Source organism: Maniola jurtina, chromosome 12 (assembly GCF_905333055.1).
Source record: "Maniola jurtina chromosome 12, ilManJurt1.1, whole genome shotgun sequence".
Classification (NCBI taxonomy): domain Eukaryota; kingdom Metazoa; phylum Arthropoda; class Insecta; order Lepidoptera; family Nymphalidae; genus Maniola; species Maniola jurtina.
In genome coordinates, this window is record NC_060040.1 from 8,336,998 (window position 1) to 8,358,478 (window position 21,481).

The 21,481-nt window shown below is 35.6% G+C and overlaps 1 protein-coding gene across 5 annotated transcripts in view; it reads left to right on the forward strand.

Annotated features, from left to right (window-relative positions):
* The window catches only part of LOC123870509 (uncharacterized oxidoreductase YtbE-like), a 43,602-nt gene extending 27,783 nt beyond the window's left edge, over window positions 1-15,819 (forward strand). For 2 of the 5 annotated variants that reach the window (XM_045913846.1, XM_045913849.1), the window contains 5 exons: window positions 14,009-14,113; window positions 14,356-14,436; window positions 14,535-14,642; window positions 14,727-15,004; window positions 15,094-15,819. In XM_045913846.1, the coding sequence (XP_045769802.1) occupies window positions 14,041-14,113; window positions 14,356-14,436; window positions 14,535-14,642; window positions 14,727-15,004; window positions 15,094-15,447 (894 nt within the window). In that variant the 5' untranslated portion in view covers window positions 14,009-14,040 and the 3' untranslated portion in view covers window positions 15,448-15,819. Of the gene's footprint in view, window positions 1-1,995; window positions 2,007-12,768; window positions 13,084-13,736; window positions 14,114-14,355; window positions 14,437-14,534; window positions 14,643-14,726; window positions 15,005-15,093 lie in introns of those variants that run through there. The other 3 variants (XM_045913850.1, XM_045913848.1, XM_045913847.1) reach the window with 3 other exon arrangements.
* Window positions 15,820-21,481: the final 5,662 nt, after the last annotated feature.

A 21,481-nucleotide genomic window follows, 5' to 3' on the forward strand; every position in this document is an offset into this window, starting at 1 on the left:
TCTGTCTCCTTATTACAACTAAGAGAAGCTCGCGGCATTAATAGGTAAACTTGAGGCACTTAGCTGATATGCATCTGCATGGATGACCTGGCGCTGCCGCACGGTGACACAGCCCAGCACACATCATTCACATATATTCACACCAACGAATGTTACTAGCGTTGCAGCACGGTGACACAGTCCAACACGTATCATTCACACTAACAATTAACTAATATATGAAGTTAAGATATTTTGGCGCGTTCGGCGGCCATCAAACTCAGACATGTCGAAACTTGCATTCTTTGTTATACTAAAGGAAACCAAAGACATACTCACCATAGAGTATCGGTGTTGCTATATACAATATTTACATTCGCGGTTTCCGCGACAGGAGCGAGACGGTTGCGCGTCGTGGCATGGAAAGTTCACGAACATTTTAGTAATAACATTCAAGCTGCGGTTCACACTTATTAGATTCTAAAATTAATACAAGAAGGTCTATTTTCGAATGGTGCCTTAAAAACCATAGTACTGTTTCCAAGTACAACGATATAGCGTTTCAAAGCTGTAAACAAAAGACAAGCGTACTTAATTTTATCATTATGATTTTTAACCAATGGTCATCAACATAAGGCTCACATTTGATAGTGACGAAATAGCAGTTGAAACATTCTGGAACTTTCAGCTGTTCCATGAACCGCTTCCGCCGCTGCTCCTTCCGTCTCGGGTTGCTAGCTGCAGACATTCCTTGGCCGGATACCGGACCCAGCCCAAGAATGCGGACCAGACGAGTGCGCTGATGGCATGATAGCCTAATGTACCCTTGGGGCAAATGCTCTTACTAACATTCCTCGCAAGATATCCAAGGCTGATTCCCAAGCTCCCTTTAAAAGTTCATTAAGTTATATGAAAATTATTATCAGGCATTTGTGGCTTCATTTATCTTATTTATTAGTATAAGGGCTTACAACTAATAGAAGTCGGCTGTTTTTATCTATATTCTGTATCGTGAGAATGTTTATGCGATACGATTTCATATCTCTGTAAGTTAAGCGTCCCATTCAGGGAATGTCGCCGTTGTTGTCTGGTCCCAAGCACATTTGCGACCCATGTGTTTGTTACAACACCACAGTTTTAACATCAGTTCTGGAACTTTTTTGTATTTATCGTAGCTCAAGAATAATGTTCCTCTGCGTGCAGTAATGTTCATAAACTTTTCTCACCAAATTTTCTCCATTTTTGACAAAGATGTATTGAGTTTTGCCATTTTGTGATTAGCTTTAAAAATAGTGGAGCGTTTTTCCAACTACCTTCAATCTCTATCGAACTGCGCTCTTATCTGTGAACTAGAACACATTTTAGATTTTATAGGTACCTGTATCTTTGTAAATTCTATTCTATATACCTAAGTATTTTGCTTTTTAGGGTGCCTTTATTTTAAGACCGGATATCTTAATTCAAGTAAAAATATTCATGCTTTTCGTATCTATTCATATCTCATTTAATGTCCCAATTCGAGCTTAGGCTTAGCTAGATGTTAAAAACATCCCATGTTCCCATAAAATTATTACATTCATGGTCATAAGACGTTGCCTAAGAAGCAAGAAAAGTAACGCAACATAATACAGATTTGTCAATGAGACATTCAAGAGTGATGGGAATATTTTTCGGGAGCGTAACGGTTTTTGTATTATTTTTTGTCCTCTTTGACCGTGTGAAGAAGGTGCCTCAATGGATGCAGTATGTGAACGAGTCGACCAATTTCACAGGAGCTGTAACATTGCACATCAGTTCCCTTTGATGACATGAAATAGCTTTAAGTTGAAGGGACGAGGAAGATCAACACTTATTGGTTTATTGTTAGGCGTTTTCAATGAAACGTTTCTTTGAGCTGCGTCGTTCTTTAGACCTCATTGTTTGCTGTTTTCACACGTAGCAGTTTCTTGGAATAATCGTGGGAGGAAATAATTTTCCCATGGCTTCGTGTACCTATGTATTAGCTATTACATGGGTAATTAAACTAGGTATATGCTAATATTACAAACTATTGTGAAATGTTAGTATTCAGTGAATCTAAATCGGAAAATCGTATTGCAAGTTGTGTAATCTAAAATTAGCAATAAAATATGGTCTGATGCTCAGAATACAGAACAGACAGTTTGTTCTGTATTCTAAACTAGCCGATGCCCGCGACTTCGCCCGTGTGGATTTAGGTTTTTCGAAATCCCGTGGGAACTCTTTGATTTTCCGGGATAAAAAGTAGCCTATGTGCTAATCTAGCTAAAAAATATTATCTATCTCCATTCCGAATTTCAGCCAAATCCGTCCAGTGGTTTTTGCGTGAAGGAGTAACAAACATACACACACACACACACACACACACACACACATACAAACTTTCGCCTTTATAATATTAGTGTGATAATGTACAAAGTTTGTTCAGTTTTTTCTGAGGAAAATTATTACGACGCGGTTATGCCATAAGTTATCTATATCTTATTTTATCTCAGATGTGATTTTAAGAGTTAAGTATCTTCTTTTAAATCTTCAAAGGGTTTTAATATGGTTTTTAACCGTTGCTGTCACAATCCTTTGTGAGTCATGGCTCAGAACATATTTTAGGTATGCCTAATTTAACACTGTGGCCTGTTCTACAAAAATTACTTCTGTCCTTTGCGTCCCTCATTGAAGATGCTAATTTTCCTTATTTTCGTAGGTCTTCTACGCAAGTATCTACTTCTACTTTAGTAAGAAAAACCGGCTAAGTGCGAGTTAGACTCGCGCACTAAGGGTTCCGTACTCAGGTATTTTTTACGTCATTATGCACTATAAATCAAAAATTATTATGCATAAAAATAAATAAAAATCTGTTTTAGAATATACAGGTAAAGTTCTTTCATATGATAACCCCTTTGGTATAGTTATCTTACTTTGAAAATTTAAACACATTTTAATTTTTTTTTATGTGATGTAACCACAAATTCACGGTTTTCAGATTTATTCCTTTACTTTTGCTGTATGACCTACCTACCTGCCTTTCATGATTCTAGGTCAACGAGAAATACCCTATAGGTTTTCTTGACAGACACGACGGGCGGACAGACAGACAGACAGACAACAAAGTGTTCCTATAAGGATTACGTTTTTCCTTTTGAGGTACGGAACCCTAAAAATTACAGGTCTGTACGAATAGAAATCGGATAGACCGTAGGCCGGGTCACTTTCATATTTAAGTATGTAATTTCTTGACCTTCAAACCTAAGATATTTTTCTTTATCTCTTTCTTTTCTTAGGTAACAAGGGTTAGTGAACTAAGAGCTAGAGCTAGACTATTAATAGTAATAGACGGTTATATCCTACAAACTGCAAAAAAACTAAACCCTTCTCGCTGCAGTGGAATGCAGGTCCGACCGTCCTTCAAGCTATTAAGGGACAACGACACGACCCAAATTACCATAACGCGTTACTCGTTAAGGGGACGGTATATTCCAGGTATAATTTCAAATCTAGAGATGGCGATACACATTGTATCGGCATCTCTCTTAGACGCCCCTGAACCGGTTGCGCATCGCCACAGTGTAGATTATTATTTTCACATCGCTCCTGCATTTAATCATTACGTCACCCCACTTCAGTGTTTACGATGGAGTAAAAAGTCAAGTTATGTATAAGTTTAAAATTCAAAGTTATAGTGATAAAAAATATTTATTATGAAATAATTAAAAATTTATTTAAAAAAATTAATCTGTAGGTATCATCAGAATCGATTACATTCGACTTCGCTGGGTTACTTTATTGTAATATATAACATTGCGTATCTATAAAAAATATGTGTACAAGTTAAATATTGTTTTATATACTACTAGAGGATCCCTGCGGCTTCGCCTGCGTTGATTTCGGTTTTTTTGAATCCCGTAGGAACTCTTCATTTTCCGGGATAAAAAGTAGCCTATGTCCTTCTCCGGGATGTATCCCAAGTCTGTACCAAATTTCATTAAAATCGGTTCAGTGGTTGGGCCGTGAAAACGTAGCAGACAGACAGACACACTTTCGCATTTATAATATTAGTATGGATTTTAATGCACACTGTTGCCAAGTTACTATCATTAGTTAGTAAACAGTCACTGATAAAAAAAAAAACAACAATATTATAATGTACTTTTATTGTTTTGTCAACAACGAGAAATAATGAATGAGATCTATTTACAATCATGCTAATAGGTGTCTTTTTCAACCTGTATGCTTATTATAGTAGGAGATTTAACATTTCACCAACTTTCATAGAATGAGATCACACACACACAGTAACATTAAATTAAAATGGGCCTAAATAACCTTGACTTAAGGTCCTAAATTCAATTACACCGATTTTAATTTCTGGTTCTGTCTGACTGGCTATACATGAATGGATTAATTTGAGCTATAAAACAAGGCGGTTAAGGTCTATTTTACGTTAACGTTCTCATTATAAACCCCTATCTGCCAGTTTTGGTCATTACTGTGGTGACCATTACATTTGGCCTTGAAAGAAGATACTTCACATGGATAAAAGATTATAGCATGGACAAGTCCAAGTTTCTGAAATTTTCACTTATTGATAATGATAATACTGTCATTCCTAATTACTTACATTTATAGGTAAATCTTATATTTTCTATATCTTATTGCTATTATAGATGCTGAGATTATAGAAATTACACTCAACTGAAATTCAATGAAAATATAGTTAGCACGGACATTACACAAGTAACTATTTATTGCATTTCACTAATTACCGAGATCGTAAAATCCTATTTTTTCATATTATCAAAACGTTTACAGTAAAAAAATATCACACGCGCTAGGCGTGCAAAAACACCTGAAAGAGATTATATGCACCTGCAGCCATAACAGGACAACATTATAATATATTTCGTGTTGTATAAAAAGCTGTTTTGTTTATAATCCTTGTTTTTGTTTATTCAATATGGTTACAGTCAAACCGGCCCGCTCGGAGCTAATAGCCATAAAAGTTAACTAATTAGGTGAAATATTCCAAAAGAGCATAAGTAGGTATGTACACATTCAATACGCTAACTTAACTGTTTACGTTAAGGTTCAAAGTCAAAGCGCTGGAGAAATGTTTTTATATGATACTGAACAAAGTCAAGACAGAGATTAAAATATTTTATAGCTTTTTTGTAATATTCAGATTCGGGCCATTGATTCAAATAAATTTGTAGTAATTATTTTCTCTAATTCAGAAGCTGAGCTCTTTTTCTGGATGCCTATCATTAGGCATCCAGAAAAAGAGGTCATTACCTTTTCGCTAAAAGACAATTTTACGTTGACTGACATGAAAGCAAAGTGCCTAGTAAGCCAATAGACAATTCAGCTAGATGACATCAAAGCAGATTACCCAGTCAGCAGAGAGTCAACTTAGCTGTACGCCATAAAAACAGAATGCACAAGTAGCAAAACGTCTGGAATTGTGAATAGTCTGTATGATTAGAACACCTCATTAGCCAGACGTCAAATTACATAGTTGGATGACATAAACGCTGAATGAGATAGTATCTAAAACGTCTGGAAAAGTAAATAGTCTAAATGGTCTGTTGCTTGCTCCTTTTTTAATTTTTAACCAACTTCCAAAAAAGGGTGGTTCTCAATTCAGCCTGTTTTTTTACCCCATTGCGGCAAAGCCTAAAGGAAGAGTTGTTATAGAGATTTTAGCAGTCTGTATATGTATGTGTGTGTGTTTGTATCCAGATTCTGTGTGTTCCACCGTAGCGCCGAAACTACTGGGCTGATTTTGATGAATGAGGTGTAAATCCGGGTAACATAGGCTACATTTTATACGAAAAAAATTGACCTAACGGATGTAATATGAAAAAAAGTGGGGGTGAAAAGGTACTACCACTAACTAACAATTGTGCCAGGACTGGTCCTGATGGGATTTTGAAGTTTGAAAAGGTGCAGTTGGTTCTCTATATAACGTAGACCCGCACTAAGACAGGATTTTGAGAAATTTGATCTGTAAATTGACCAAATTATCATACAACAATACTACTTCTCACGAACCTATAAAAGCTACGAACAAACGATTTCAGTAGTTACATTTTATTACTGTTCTTACCTTTCGATTCAAAACAAGAAAAATTGATACACTGATTTGGCATTCCAAAACGAAGCAACTCTCGTCCTAATAACAATTTAATGTATACTTTAAGAATAACTGCATAAGGTAAGTTTTACAACGAATATTTTAACATCGATATTTTAATGTTAGTATACGTGAGTGAGAACACAAAAGCCACAAAGATCCTTTGTATTGACAAAGGCAAACACAATAGGATCTTTCATTTCTTGTAAATTGAACTAGTTTTATGAGAAAAAGTATTAAGTACGTATGAAATTTTGTTTTGCACATTTTCAACTTTTAAGCTGTGACAATAAGGTCTAAGTTGAAGGAATATTTAATAGTATGATTATTTTTTGATCTATAAAACATTTATGACACTGCAATTTTTAGTCAAACTTATTATTGACTACTTAGTGACGTATATACATAAAAAAACCAGCCAAGTGCGAGTCAGACTCGCGCACCAAGTTTCCGTATCCGTACTCAGGTATTTTTCCGACATTTTGCAAGATAAATCAAAAACTATTATGCTTAAAAATAAATTAAAATCAGTTTTAGAATGTTCAGGTAAAACCCTTTTATATGATACCCCACTTGGTATAGTTATCTTACTTTGAAAATTGAAACACATTGTTTTTTAATGAACCCATAAATTCATGGTTTTTGCCAAATTTCATGATTCTAGGTCAACGGGAAGTACCCTATAGGTTTTCCTGACAGACACAACACACACGGACAAAACAGACTGACAGGCGGACAGATAGACAGACATACAGTTAGATAGACAGACAAACAGACAGCAAATTGATCCTATAAGCGTTCCGCTTTTCTTTTTGAGGTACGGAACCCTAATAAATGATATCATTGCATAGCAAGTGAAGAAACTAAAAATTATAACACCTTGGATAAACATCTCGGACTTGAAAGTGGATGTCATTTTCATAATAATCATGATCATCATCATCATCATTAGAGCCCGTGGATGTCCACTGTTGGACATGGGCCTTCCCTAAAGAGCGCCAGCCGCTTTATATCATCAGTCCATCGTGCTGGAGGACGTCCTACACTACGCTTGCTTATACGCGGTCTCCTCTCATCCTATTTTCATAATAATTAGTACTTTCCCCTAAAAACCTTTAAATTGATATCAATAAAGTTTTTTTTCCATCTTATCTTCTAATACTTATGCATTTTACAAGTTTGGTTTTTGATCTTTGAGCTACCGGGATAGAGCACTCAGATTAATTAATTTTTATTTTCAAATTATAAGTCCTGGTCTATAATGACCTAATATTAGCTTCACTACACTGCAATGTACTGTTTACTGCATTCTTTTTAAAATAATTACTTTTTTAATGTAATAAATGCACAATATAAACTTATCTTAAAATCTAGAAAAATCCTAAATAAAAATACTTTATAACATAGTACTGAATTTACTACTCTATGGCATTCTGTACAATTACAGTATGACAAAATGCTTATGAAACCCGAAACAGGTCCTGCCGCGCTGAGGCGACGGGTATGACTGACAAGATAACGTAATTACGGCCCATAAGACTCAACAATAGGGTCGAAAATTCTTTGTACTCGCTCTGTACGCGATTTGAAGAGAATAAGCGAGGAAGCGTGAAATCAAATAATTTAGAATATAATTTGAAATATAGCACTTACTGTGAAATGATCGGACCGAATTATTTATTTGATTGTTTTACACCTATGGTGAAAGTTACGTCTTTAAGAGCTTTGTCATTAAAGAGAAAAACCCAAAAGTCTAAGGTTTTAGACCAAACTTCTGATTTTTTTTCTATCGAGGAAAGTTTGTCCAATCATGTTTTAATCGGACCAAATCCAAGGGGATATAATGAAAAATATTATATATTAATTTCAAATTTTTCGATCCATGCGTTCCTAACTTAATTCCATTTTAGTAAACTTTAGTATCGACGAAAACGGAGACCGCCGCGTTAAAGGTAAATTAGTTAATTGGTTTAAAAACCCTGACTTGGTTGACTGGTCAAATACAAGTCAAATATGTTAACATTTGAAGTTTGATATAGATACTTAATCAAGAACGTACTTAATGTATCTTTAAATTACAAAACAAGAACATTTTAAGGGGCAAGCAACGGATCTGCCCGCGAAATTCAATTTTTTTTAGCTCTAGTATCGACTAATTTGTGAGTTACAGTCGATACTAGAGCTAATTTCTTAAATTGGACCCGTTCAAGTAAAGATTTTTATATAAATAGGTGGGGATGATACTGTTATTGTCGCAAATAGAATGTCATAAGCCTACTTTGTCGTATTAGTTGACAAATTGCGAAAAACCGAATAAAATTTGAATTTCGCGGGCAGACCCGTCGCATCCACCTTAATTGCATTTGAAGGAAATGGGGCAAATGCTGGAACCTAAATTATTGAAATTACGGTTCGGCACAGAAAATTGGCTTTACTTAGTTAATATATTTCTACCTTCTAACTCTATGAAAAAAATTTTTATGCAGTTGATGATCTCCTAAAAAATATTAAGATTTGATTTTAAAACTTTATTTATTAATATTTGTGCATTATATTCGTAGTTGTTTAAACACAGTCAAGTCTTTCTATTGTTATTACTTAACTAACTATTTTGTCATAAAATTATAATTTTAAAATATCTTAGTTATCTGACATTATATTTATTGATTTGACTTGATATGATTCTACTTGTCCAGAATTAGGTCTCTCTTATATTATCACCTGAAGAAATACATTTATATTTCTATATTTCAATTTTTTGACTTGTAACATTGTGACATATATTTTTATTTTATAATTGTGACTCCAGGAGTACCTACCTATTAATGTTTAATTTTCTTTGAATATGACTGTAACTTCTTTTGCTAATTTATATATTGAATTGTTAAATTTTCTATTGATTAAGAATGATATTTTATGTACTTATTGAAAATGTATGTAAAGATAGTTAATTTTGCACGCCATGTCATGGCAGATTGTGATACGTACCTACTTAAAATTTATGTAACATCTTTTTACTTACAATCTTGCAATAAATGAAATACTAATACTAATACTATGATATCAGTCCTACAAAATCCATTTAAAGCATTAAAAAAAAAAAACGAAATTAAAATCGGTTCATTCGTTTAGGCACTACGGTGCCACAGACAGATACACAGATACACAGACACACAGATACACACGTCAAACTTATAACACCCCTCTTTTTGGGTCGGGGGTTAAAAACATACTGAATCAAAAAATTATAAGTATTTCTAGCTAAGACGTCACAACATGGCAGAAACTTTTTCCAAGCTTTTCCCTTTGTTGGTTCAGACGTTTATATACGCTTGTTACAGCGCCATCAGTTTTATTTTTCACGACAATTTGCAAGAATTGATCATACTGAGAACGTACCTATCCGCCAAAATACTCTAGATCTCGCAAAAGTATCTCGGCGCTTGACCTTTTTCACATGGCATGTGGCGGGCGGGGGCGGGCGGCGCGGGCGCATTGCCGGTCGCGTTCTCACGGGAACGCTCGGTGATTGCACCGCATTACGCCCTGCATTGGGCGGTGGTGGGCCGCTATAACAGGCCACTGACAACCACGAATATCTGTGGATAAGATAAAATATCATTGTTTCAAGATAATTAAATGCCACGTGTCGGGTTATGATACGCCAATAGCCTCATTGCCACCCAACGCATAATTCAGTCAAATAAAATCACAGTATTTTCTATGACCAGAAAGAATCATTTTACAAACACCCTACGCGACAAATAGTCATTGTTTATATTACTTAGTTATTTTTGGTATTTTTATAAGAAATAGTATACCTGCTAAGATATGAAATACTCAATATGCATACTTAGTTTGTGGCAGGTGGCGTGTGTTTTTCTCAAATAAACTTTACAAGTGATTTCGAATCATCAACTGTATCTAGGTACCTACCTACCACTGATTATAAATGTTTTTCGTAGTTCCTACTGAAAAGAACCGGCAAGAAACTCAGCGGCTGCTCTTTTTAAAACTTCAATTTACAGTGCTATGCCATGTAGATAAGTAGATAGGGAATTTGCGGCACTTTGCCTGCACTTGCACATTTATGTTTGAAGATTATAATATTGTACTACTTGGGCATAATTTGGATTTACAAGGGAAAAACAGAACGCAACTTAAAAGTAAACTAAAGAATCAATAACTAGGTGCGAGAACATTTTTTTGAGCGCATGTATCCATTGAATTATATTGTACTAATGACGTCACGTTAAAAACCTTATAACGTTACTTATCGTGAGCAATTTAATCTTATCATCAGATTTTCACCAAAGTAAAAGGACCACCTCTGAAGTATGATCTACCAAACAAAAAAAATATCAAAATCAGTTCTTATTAGACGGAGTAATCGTAACAAACAAACAAAAAAACATACATCATCAAATTGAGAACCTCCTTCTTTTTTGAAGTCGGTAAGTTTATAATTATTTATAGGTATCCTATTAATTTACCGAGTCCAAAACTATTTGTAGTTGCACCTTCCATTGAGAGTTCCGCGACTTCGTTGCAAGCGCCTGGGTCTCGGTTCCAATCAACAATGGAATGCGTCTACTTTTGATCGCTCAGCGCAGTTCACTTCACTCCTGTCCGATAGGATCCAGTTTTTATCCTGTTCCTGTATGTACAATCTGTTGCTGCACTCGGAAACAAGGACCTGGAATTGCCTTGACAGTTACATCGAAACTTGTCTTTTATGCATCCGATGATATGAGTGGTAGTTTAATAGGTTTAAATCGTAACCCAATATTTTGTTCAGCTACAACTTCTCCTTTATTGTGTTTTGGTGTTCCCATACATAAAAAAGGAGTTGAAAAAAAATATTTTTCGGCTCCTTTTTCATGTATCTCCAGCCCCCTGAAAAATAACTTGATTCAATTTCTAATTCAATTTTTGGTTTTGGGTCAATGTATGTTCTACACCGAATACCAAAATTTCAGGTTTGTAACTCATAGTCTACGAGCTAGAGAGCTGTGGCATGCAGACAGACAGACAGACGGACAGACAGACAGACAGCCAGCAGAGTGACATTAGAAAGCTCTGTTTTTAGTTTTTACCCTTTGGTTACGGAACCCTTTTTATCCTGAAAAATCAAAAAGTACTACCGGATTTTTAAAAAACCTAATTCCACGCGGATGAAGTTGCGGGCATCATCTAGTGTCTAATGAAACAACTCTGGACAAATTCCAGTGCTCATTTTCTAAACACGCATTTGCTAATTGAACTTTGAAGTAGATATAGGTAGTTGTATGCATTAGAATAACGTCGTGTGACTCACGGATACACGCCTACGTCTGACCCGAGTCCAAACCTACCGTGTACAAATGTTTTAATAGCTCCGATACGAGGATTAATTCCGCTTGATATGGACTTTAAACTCAGGGCTGCCGACTGTTACACGTTACAACGTAACAAACCTAAACTCTATTCTGGAGTTTTATACTTACTTTTTTCTTGAGCAAAAAAGAGCAAGCGCCGAGTTTCTTGCTGGTTCTTCTCGGTAGGGACGGCATTCCGAACTAGTGGTAAATTTTATTTCACGATTCAAAAGCACTTCTAAATATTCTGAATAAAAATTCTATTCTATTGAATATTCTATTCTATTCTTTAGGCCGGAGTAACCAACAACTTTGCATACTGTTGTCTCCACCTTAATACATTGATAGGAAAATAAAAGAAATCCAAATACCTGAACTTCCCAAGAATCCTGACCACACAACGCTATTAGAAGCGAAAATCATAATTTAAGCTGATATTATGATACGATCTATTCTAGCAATTATATTTGATACATACACAATACACATACAGGAGAAATAACACATGACGAAGCCAATTGAAAAATCTAATGAATAGCCGACGGCCAAGCATGTAACGGTTATAATAACTGAGTTGTCTGAACTAACACCGTAAATATGCTGCAGAATTTGGCCTGAGGTTATTCACCCAAATCTATTGTACTTTGTACCAAATTATCGTTCCTTTCTTTTTGCCTATTTCAGAAAGGTTTTACTGAATCATCAGTCACTAACCCATCACCATCTCTCACTTTGAACTCAATAACTACTTAAGTCTTAATCATTCTGTTAGTTTAACTGTTTCTACTAATATTTAAAAGGAAGCTAGGACCTCAATATGATGGTCGACTTGTTGTGTTTCAAAATTTTAATTTCCTTCAAAATATCTTGAGTTGACCACCACCCACATTCATCAAGTTTATAGCCAGTTCAATGTACCGAGAGTACAAAATGGTTTCGTCCATTTGTTGCCTAATCAGAGGTCAGATGCTTCCGTAAGCTTCGATAAAAGCTTAGCAAATATTACATGTGTATTAGTGATTAGATCGAGAAAAAAGGAAAAAGGAAGAAAACGATATTATTTAAGTCCTATGCCATCTTATATTTACAACACTGAGTTTGAATAACGCATCTATCTTTGCTATAACTATGAAGACTATGAATATTGTACCTAATTAGATTGAGAAATTTCCAAGCTAGAACATTGGTGATTGCTCAGACATTAATGGTTATATCTGTTTTGTAACGAATTGTCGGTTTTCTTGATAAAATTAAAAGGTTGTATAGATCAATATGTACACTAATTCTCCAATCCTTTTAGGCAATTGGAATCGTTTAGCCAATTGACTTAATCGATTCCGAATTGGCCTATATTTCCACCCACACATTCCCCATTCGGGAGTTGCATCAGGGCCGGGCTGGCGGTTATTTTGGTCTCGTGACTGCGTAAAGACATGACGAGGCGCCATGAGATCACCGATTCTCATTATTGGCCAAATGGGGATATGTTCGCTCATGACAAAAAAGCAACCGTCGCGCATGTGCAATTGTCCCGTCGTCTTGACCGCCATATTTATTGCTTTTATGGATCTTAACGAGCCGTTTTCAGTGGAGTCTTTTATAGTCAAGCTCAGCATTTTTTCTTCTTAGAAATTGGCTTTTGTCAAAAACCCCGTTGATAACTTCCTATAACAACGCAGCATTGTTACTAACACACTAACTTTGCATATGGGCCTATTTGTATACAACATACATATTATTATTATTATCATTGGGTCTAAAATAAAATCTTATTTATTTATTTATTGTGTAAGAAATACAAGTTACTTACAGATTTATGCATTTTTCCAATATATTAAACCTAGATATTTCAGATTGATCTTTTAGCACTAAGTAGTAGTTTCCCTTCTAAAAGTTATTTTTAGGGTTCCATACCTCAAAAAGAAAAAAGAAACTTTTATAGAATCACTTTGTCGTTTGTTTATCAATCTATCTGTCTGTTTGTCTGTCTCTGTCGTGTCTGTCAAGAAACCTATAGGGTACCTACTTCCCGTTGAGCTAGAATCATTAAATTTGGCTGATAGGTACGTCTTATATAGGCAAGTAAAGAGAAATATCTGAAAACCGTGAATTTGTGGTTAGGTACATTCCAAAAAAAATAAAGATTTCACTTTTTTACGATGGTACGGAATACTTTAAATCAGAGTAGGAAATCGCAACATAAATTTCTAAATTTTTTTACATTGAGGTCATTAAGAGTACCTACCTACAGATTTTTTATCTAGACAATTTAATTAATGCCATTGTAATAGTTTATCCACTTTTTTACTATAAAATCTATTTACCTAACCTAACCTTGCCCATTTTTGCGTCCAATCGTCCGAATCGATCACGAGTCACTGCCGCTGCGTTTAACTTCACATTCAACGTTCACTTCCATTACGTACCTACCTCCCTGACTATTCTGTCGTCAATTTGTTAACTACATTAACATACACAAGTACCTAAGTTTTGTTTTTCTTACTTCATTAAAGTGAGTTCTTTTCAGGTTAATGCCTTTATAATCAATCGGCATACGACATGGCTGCAGCAGGAAATTTCAGTGATATGCAATTCACTTTGAGTAATGGGGTCAAGATGCCAGCTGTAGGATGTAAGTGAATAACATTATGTTCTTTATGTATCTTGTGTATGTCGAAAAGGATATTTATTCAGGTTACTTAGCTATATTTAGAACTGAAGCAAATATTCTACACGAATATCCTACTAATAATATTGTTTTAGAGTTAGCTTGAATTTTCCTACCATTTTCCTTAACAATTAAAATTATGTAAATGATAGGAAACAAATTTTAAGTAATTTATTATACTAACATATTCTGTGTTTGTTTTTCAGTAGGAACATATCGTATTCGTAACAACGAGGTTCTTTACAAGGCTGTTGATAATGCATTAGAAGCTGGATATCGATTATTTGGTAAATAGGTACCTTCTAAGTACACAACTTAAAGTTACATTACAAAGTAAATTAAGTGAACCAATATTTAAACTTAAGAGGACTTTATATAATTACAGACACAGCTGCTGTTTATCAAAATGAACAATACTTAGGTAATGCATTGCGTGAATTATTACCAAAATATGGACTCACTCGTCAAGACATCTTTATCACAACAAAATTAGGCAAGCATCTCCATAATAAATGTAACCTTTTATTATAATATTAAGCGTAAACACCTACTAATAATATTATATTTTCTATTGCAGCTCCATCTGATCTCGGAGGAAACGTTTCTAAGGCATTTAACACATCCTTAGAGAATTTGGGCCTGGAGTATATAGATTTGTACTTGATCCATTTCCCGGGTGCTTCCAGAATTCATGCACAAAATTCTAATAATGCAGCATTACGAATCGAAACATGGAACGCCTTCACCAAACTTTATGACCAAGGTAAGGTCAGGGCGATCGGCGTGTCCAATTTTACAGTCAGACATTTAACAGAATTAGCTAAGGCTGCGACTGTGGGACCTATGGTGAATCAGGTTCGTGGCTATTCAATCATTTGTACAAAACCGTAGATAACTCGTAAATTTTAATAGATGTACTAAAGGATACGTTTGTTTTGGTGCAGGTTGAATGGCATCCCCACTATTACCAATCGGATTTACAAGAGTATTGTAAAGATCATAATATACTTCTTCAAGCTTACTGCTCTTTCGGTGGTTTGGCAGTAAACAACAACTCATTAATCGAAGACCGTGTGGTGGTAGACATAGCAGCTAAGTATAACGCCACTTCTGCCCAAGTTCTGCTTGCATGGGCTCTGCACCGAGGCGTAGCTGTCATTCCCAAGTCGACCACTCCACACAGAATTAAGGAGAACATACAATTGAATTTCAAATTGTCTGAGAATGATCTTTCACAGATTGATAAACTCGGCGCTGTAAATTGCAAATATGCTTGGGACCCTAACCCCGTTGCTTGAAAGTGTAGTACGACATCAAAATTTTCATTTGGATTTTTAAGGTTTATGATAAATGCAATGGTATCAAAGGTTAATTCATTATGAAACATTAGCAGTACCTACAGGTTTAATTATTGCATTTATTTTTTTAGAATTTAAGTATTAATTTTATGTACCTACTGTTGCTCTTTTAATAGATATTTAATTTTAAAACTGGGCTATAACTTCCTTTGGGGATGTGGGCTCGTGGTCTGTGTGGTTTATGATATAATTACATTTTATGTTATATACGAGATGGTCAGATATAAGTGTTACTATGGTACCTTATCAATAGCCGCTATGTATTTTTGCAACATTATGAATTGTTATGTGAAAAAACTCTGGTTTCTTTTACTTGTTCGTTTTTCTTTGTGTATTTCCTTAACTTCAGGTTTTTATATAGTTAGGTAGTTTAGAACTGGTCAATCGTGATTCATGACTTGGACCACACTCGTTCTATGTATTTAATTTCTTAAGATAAAAATTGCGTCGTAAATTATTAAACTTTGTGGCTAGAACACCGTAGACTTCTCGTAGAAGTCTTTTTTAATTAAAAAACGGATAGATACTATTAAAATGCGATAATCATATCTACTGGTTATGCAAATAAGATGATAAAAAGATGAAATTATAACGTATCTGACCAGTACAAGTTGAAACAAGTTTGGTTCCAGTCATTTTAATAGGGGGCCACGGGTCTTAAGTGTTATTATTCACAAATTTCGCTACCTTTTATTCGTCTCCCTAATGTAGGGCCCGTACCAAATTACGTATTAATAAATTCAATCCAGTTTTCATTCATATGCAATTCGATGTTTTTGTAAGAAACTCCTATTGGAGCGTCAACTGGGTCGCAGATGTGCGCTGGTTTGAGAAATTACAATAATATATTTGTGTGAACTCGAAAAATTGTATTTGAAGTACATGAAGCGACAGTAATTTATTTATTTAACCTTTGAAGATTCCAAAACCCCTCAGAGAATACCTAATATACCTGGGTGTAGGAAGTTTTTGTATTTGACGTCAAGAAACCGATCAATTCTCTCGTCAATACTTATGTAGATTAAATTATTTTATGAAGTTTTATAAACAGTTAGAACAAAATAAATAAGAATTCTATTTTGTGCAGCTTACAGAAGTCTATCCAATAGACTGGCTCGTAACTAAGCACCACAAAATATTAAAAACCGGCCAAGTGGCCGAGTAAGACTAGCGCACTGAGGGTTCCGTAATCGGGTATTTTTTCCAACATTTTGCACGATAACTCAAAATATTATGCAAAAAATAAAAAAAAATCTATTTTAGAATGTACAGGTAAAGCCCTTTCACATGATTCCCCACTTGGTATAGTTATCTTACTTTGAAAATTGAAACACATTTTAATTCTTTTTAATGATGTTTTCGGATTTATTCCTGTACTTGTGCTATAAGACCTACCTATACCTACCTGCCTAATTGCATGATTCTAGGTCAACGGGAAGTACCCTATAGGTTTTCTTGACAGACACAACGGACGGACAGACAGACAGACAACAAAGTGATCCTATAAGGGTTCCGTTTTTCAGTGTCAAAAAAGTTTTTCAAAAAAGTGTAATAGTAATTACCAGCTATCGGACATGCGTGATGCGCATGTCATACAGCGGACCACGACTGGAGGAGTTCCGGATCCGATCTTCGTTGGCACAGGACATGTTGTTGCTATGGAGCACCATATCTAGTGGATCATTTTATCGCTGGTGAATTTAGTGTGAGCTATCTTTATGAAAGTTCTATAATTATATAAGCTACAGATAAATAATTATACTCTACAGTCTACAGTAATCATTACTTATGCTCGTGCGCACGATCTAAGTATTGTCCATATTGTCACACGTTGGTTAGGTACCATTGTTTTAAGATGCGTGACTGTAGCAGACCATTATTGAAATACTAATTAGTTTTTTATATATCGGATAGGCAACAGCCATTTTATATGTATAGACTTGGTACTGCCAGCGACGCCGCACGATTTTCTATTGTATTATTACCTACAATTCATTCCAACAAGCGAGTGAATTAGTAGGTAATACATTACATAATTATGTTCGTATGCATTAAGTTTATTAACCTATTACGTAAAAAACCGGCCAAGTGCGAATCGGACTCTTACATGATAAGTTCTGTACCACGACAGACAACGAAGTGATATAAGGGTTGCTTTGTTTTTCTCTGGAAATAGGTACGGAACCCTAAAAATAAGGAATTTTTCTTCACATTAAGTATATTTAAAAAATATTGTAGGTAGTTTGAATATTCGCGTGACAAAACATAATATTATATTGTGAATTAGTAACCCCGAAAAAAGGTCGCTGACTTATCCTTATTTTCGTTTGCAAACACAATAAAGGGTTTCGCAAACGACGAAGAAAACTGACTAATGGTTATTTATACTTGTCATTTCTCGGAAAAATAAGATAATATAAGATAAAAGTTCGCTTGATTATGGCAATTTATAATTTGTTTTGGATAAAAGGTTTGCCTTTGATAAGTGGAATGGAAGAGCCAAGGCTCCAAAGAACTTACTATTTGACACCACAGAGACTCGCTTTTGGACATGGTAATAAATAAGACCATTTTGCCATTGCCACAGACCATGTCTACTTCGGAAAGAGTAGAAAGATGGAGAGGAGCGGATCATGCGGATCATTATATTAGAACTGGATCCACATGACGCAAGGACTATATTCTTTGATTTTGCGTCACGAAGACCCAAAGTTATATTTTATCACTGCTATTTGTAAAATAACAACGATAAATTAATTATCTTTATTGGATACCTAACTTTTAACCATAGCTTAACTCATCGTCATACGCACAACAGACGGAAACGTTTAAGTGCGGAAACCAGCCCAGAGAGAAAAAGAAGAAGAACTCATCGTCATAATCCAACACGTCTCGTCGCATCGGAGCGTCGATAAGACGTAATAAAACCAGTCAAGTGCGAGTTGGACTCGCACACGAAGGGCTCCGTACCATCCTAAAAGATATAATTATTATATTTATGACTGCGTGCGTCCATCTTGGTTTTTTATTACCTATTTGTTGTTACAGCGGCAATAGAAATAGACATTCCGTCAATGACTTTCTAAGCAAGTCATTGCATTCCGTGAAAATTTCAACTCAACGGTTCATGAGATAGATACATCTACTGAAAGACAGACGGATGGACAGTGCAGGCTTAATAATAGGTTCCCGTTGGAACCCTTCGAGTATGGAATATGACACGGATGCCTTCAGCCGTAAGGTTGCTCAATAAAACATAGCTCATAAGTGCCACAAAATCGATCGGTCGCGGCCTAAACCGATGGAATCTAATAGAAACGGATGGTCCCATTCCATCCGCGTAACGGTACAGCTACAGACTCCACTATGCGAATATGACTCGCAATTCTCCTCTAGTAGGCGCCTGCTTTAACCAATGGACTAAGAGCCAGCGAAGGCCAGACCTTTGTTATTTTATAAAAGCTGAAAGTTTATCTGCGTATTGTCCCCAACACAGTAAAGGACGATAAGCGACTATGAGTTTTGGATCATGGTGGCTTTGGGAAGTAAGTAACAGGTAAAAAACTTGTAAAAAAATTTAAGCCAAAGTATAAAGCAGCGGGTTAAGACGATACTAAGTGGCAATGCGTCATGCATATTGTTTTCAATATTATTCCGAAGAAAATATTTAAAAAAATCACACTTTATACTTTGACGTAATATTTTATAGACATTTTGACCTGTTGTCTTCCAAAGCCACTATGATTCAAACTTCATATTAGCTGATCGTTGGGGACAATACGCAGATAAACTTTCAGCTTTTATAAAATAACGAAGGTCTGGCCCTCGCTGGCTCTCTCTCTACAATAACAATAGCCGATAGCGAATGTTATACTGTATGTAAATAAGTAGATAGATATACCTATCTAACGGAAATAAACGTACCTATCTACATAGGCTCATTTTTTTTAATTTACTCCGAGACTATAAGATAAGAGCAATGTCAGCTAAGTGAACGTCATCGGAGGCAAGTAGACCTCACTTGCCTATGATGACGGATGTAGACAGTCATCATCATCATCATCAATCACCGGCCGTCTAGTGAACACAGGCCTGGATTTAGGCCACTATCCACCACGCTGGCCATATGCAGATTGGTAGACTTCGTATGCCTGCCACTCGTGCATAGACAGTCATATAACATTATTATCTAATTTTCATGATATTCGTAGATAGGTGTATCTAATGATAGATACATATCTTCTAAATAGGTCTAGGTACCTAATGATTATGCATACGTTAATAGAATTCTAGGTTTTAAATATTCTCGGACTCTATGATACACTCATCAATGTCCGATTCTAAGCATTAGAAAGGAGTTAAGGACGGACGCGAGAACTGAAATGGAGGAAGGGAATGCCATTTCATCTAAGCCTGTTGAAAAACCTGGTTTAGCCGTAGCGGGTGTGTGTGAAACACTCCAACGCAATATTCCCAGCCGCCTAGCCGCGCGGTTGGCGACATCCACCCGATTAAGGCGAGGACGATCGCGATGGAATGTGACCGCACTTCGAACCCTCAGTATAAATTACAAGCGGAGAGGTTTGGTGAGCTTTTTTTTAGTAAATTACTTGCAATATATTTAATTAAAGCTTATTAATTGGCTTAATTTTGCCAGGCAACCCTGGTGTGACAGTCTAAAACATTCAACGAATCCCGAATGTGGTGGCTACACTACACTGGCAACTGACTAGAAGATTTGCCGTTTGGCAAACTTTCGCCAAACCCGCCCAAACTTGAAACATTCGTGCAGTGGGGCCACGTTATTAGAGAGCTCAACGAAGTAAGCCCTTCAGAAGAATATGCGAACTCACACGTTAGCTCGGAGCGCGAAGTGGTGAAAATGATGCTCAAACTTGGTATTTTAGGGAAAAGTCTGTAGGTACTCGATGCCCGCTGTTTGCCTGCGAGCCATGGAGAGAAGTCCCATAAAAATAATATTGATGGATAATATAACAAACATCATTTCTACCTGCACACTACATCCAAGATCATTGATAAGACAAAACTTAAAAGTGAACTGGGACTAAACCGGACATGTGATTTGCATGTCCGACAAATTACCTATAGGCAAAGGCTGCAACAAAGCACAAAAGACGTGTAAATTAAAAATTTATAACACCTCCGACAAGTAACTAGAAAAGAGCTGGTAACTTTCAAACGGCTGAACCAATTTTCTTGGATTATAGCTAAGAACACTCTCGATCAAGCCACCTTTCAAACAAAAAAACTAAATTAAAATCGGTTCATTAGTTTAGGAGCTACGATGCCACAGACAGATACACGGATACACACGTCAAACTTATAACACCCCTCTTTTTGGGTCGGGGGTTAAAAAGACGTCGAAGCAGGTTTTTTAATAAATAAATAAACTTTTATTACAAGCAAAGTATTTTCACTTCATATTCGTTAATAACAAGTTCACCAGTTTTGAGTTTATCGACGTCTATGCCGAGTTACCGACCATAATCACTATAATCATAAAACTGATCAGGTATCTTCGTTCTCGTTTGCGTTTTAGCGATAGTGTCAATAAAACTGTTCTAGAGTGTTGTAAAATAGTTAATTAATATAGGTATCGCATTTTTATGCTTCGACTAACGTTACATATCTACCAAGGTACAAGTATAGTTTGTATACTTGTATTATTACGAGGAGTTAAATGTATACAAATTATAGGTAAGTATATAGACATCACTATTTTTAAAGATATCATAGTAGGTAAAAATAATAATTGGTCATATCCCGACAAAGCTCTAATACAGAACATTTTAAACTATACAGGTATAAGAACATCCAATTACTTAGTTTTTTTTAGTCTTAGGGCACCTTCTTTGCGGCAAAATGCCACGCGGAGGCAGCTTTGCAGGAATGCTAATAAGTAGAGTTAATATTTCCAAAATTAGTTTTTCTTTTCCAAAAATAGCTATAGTGG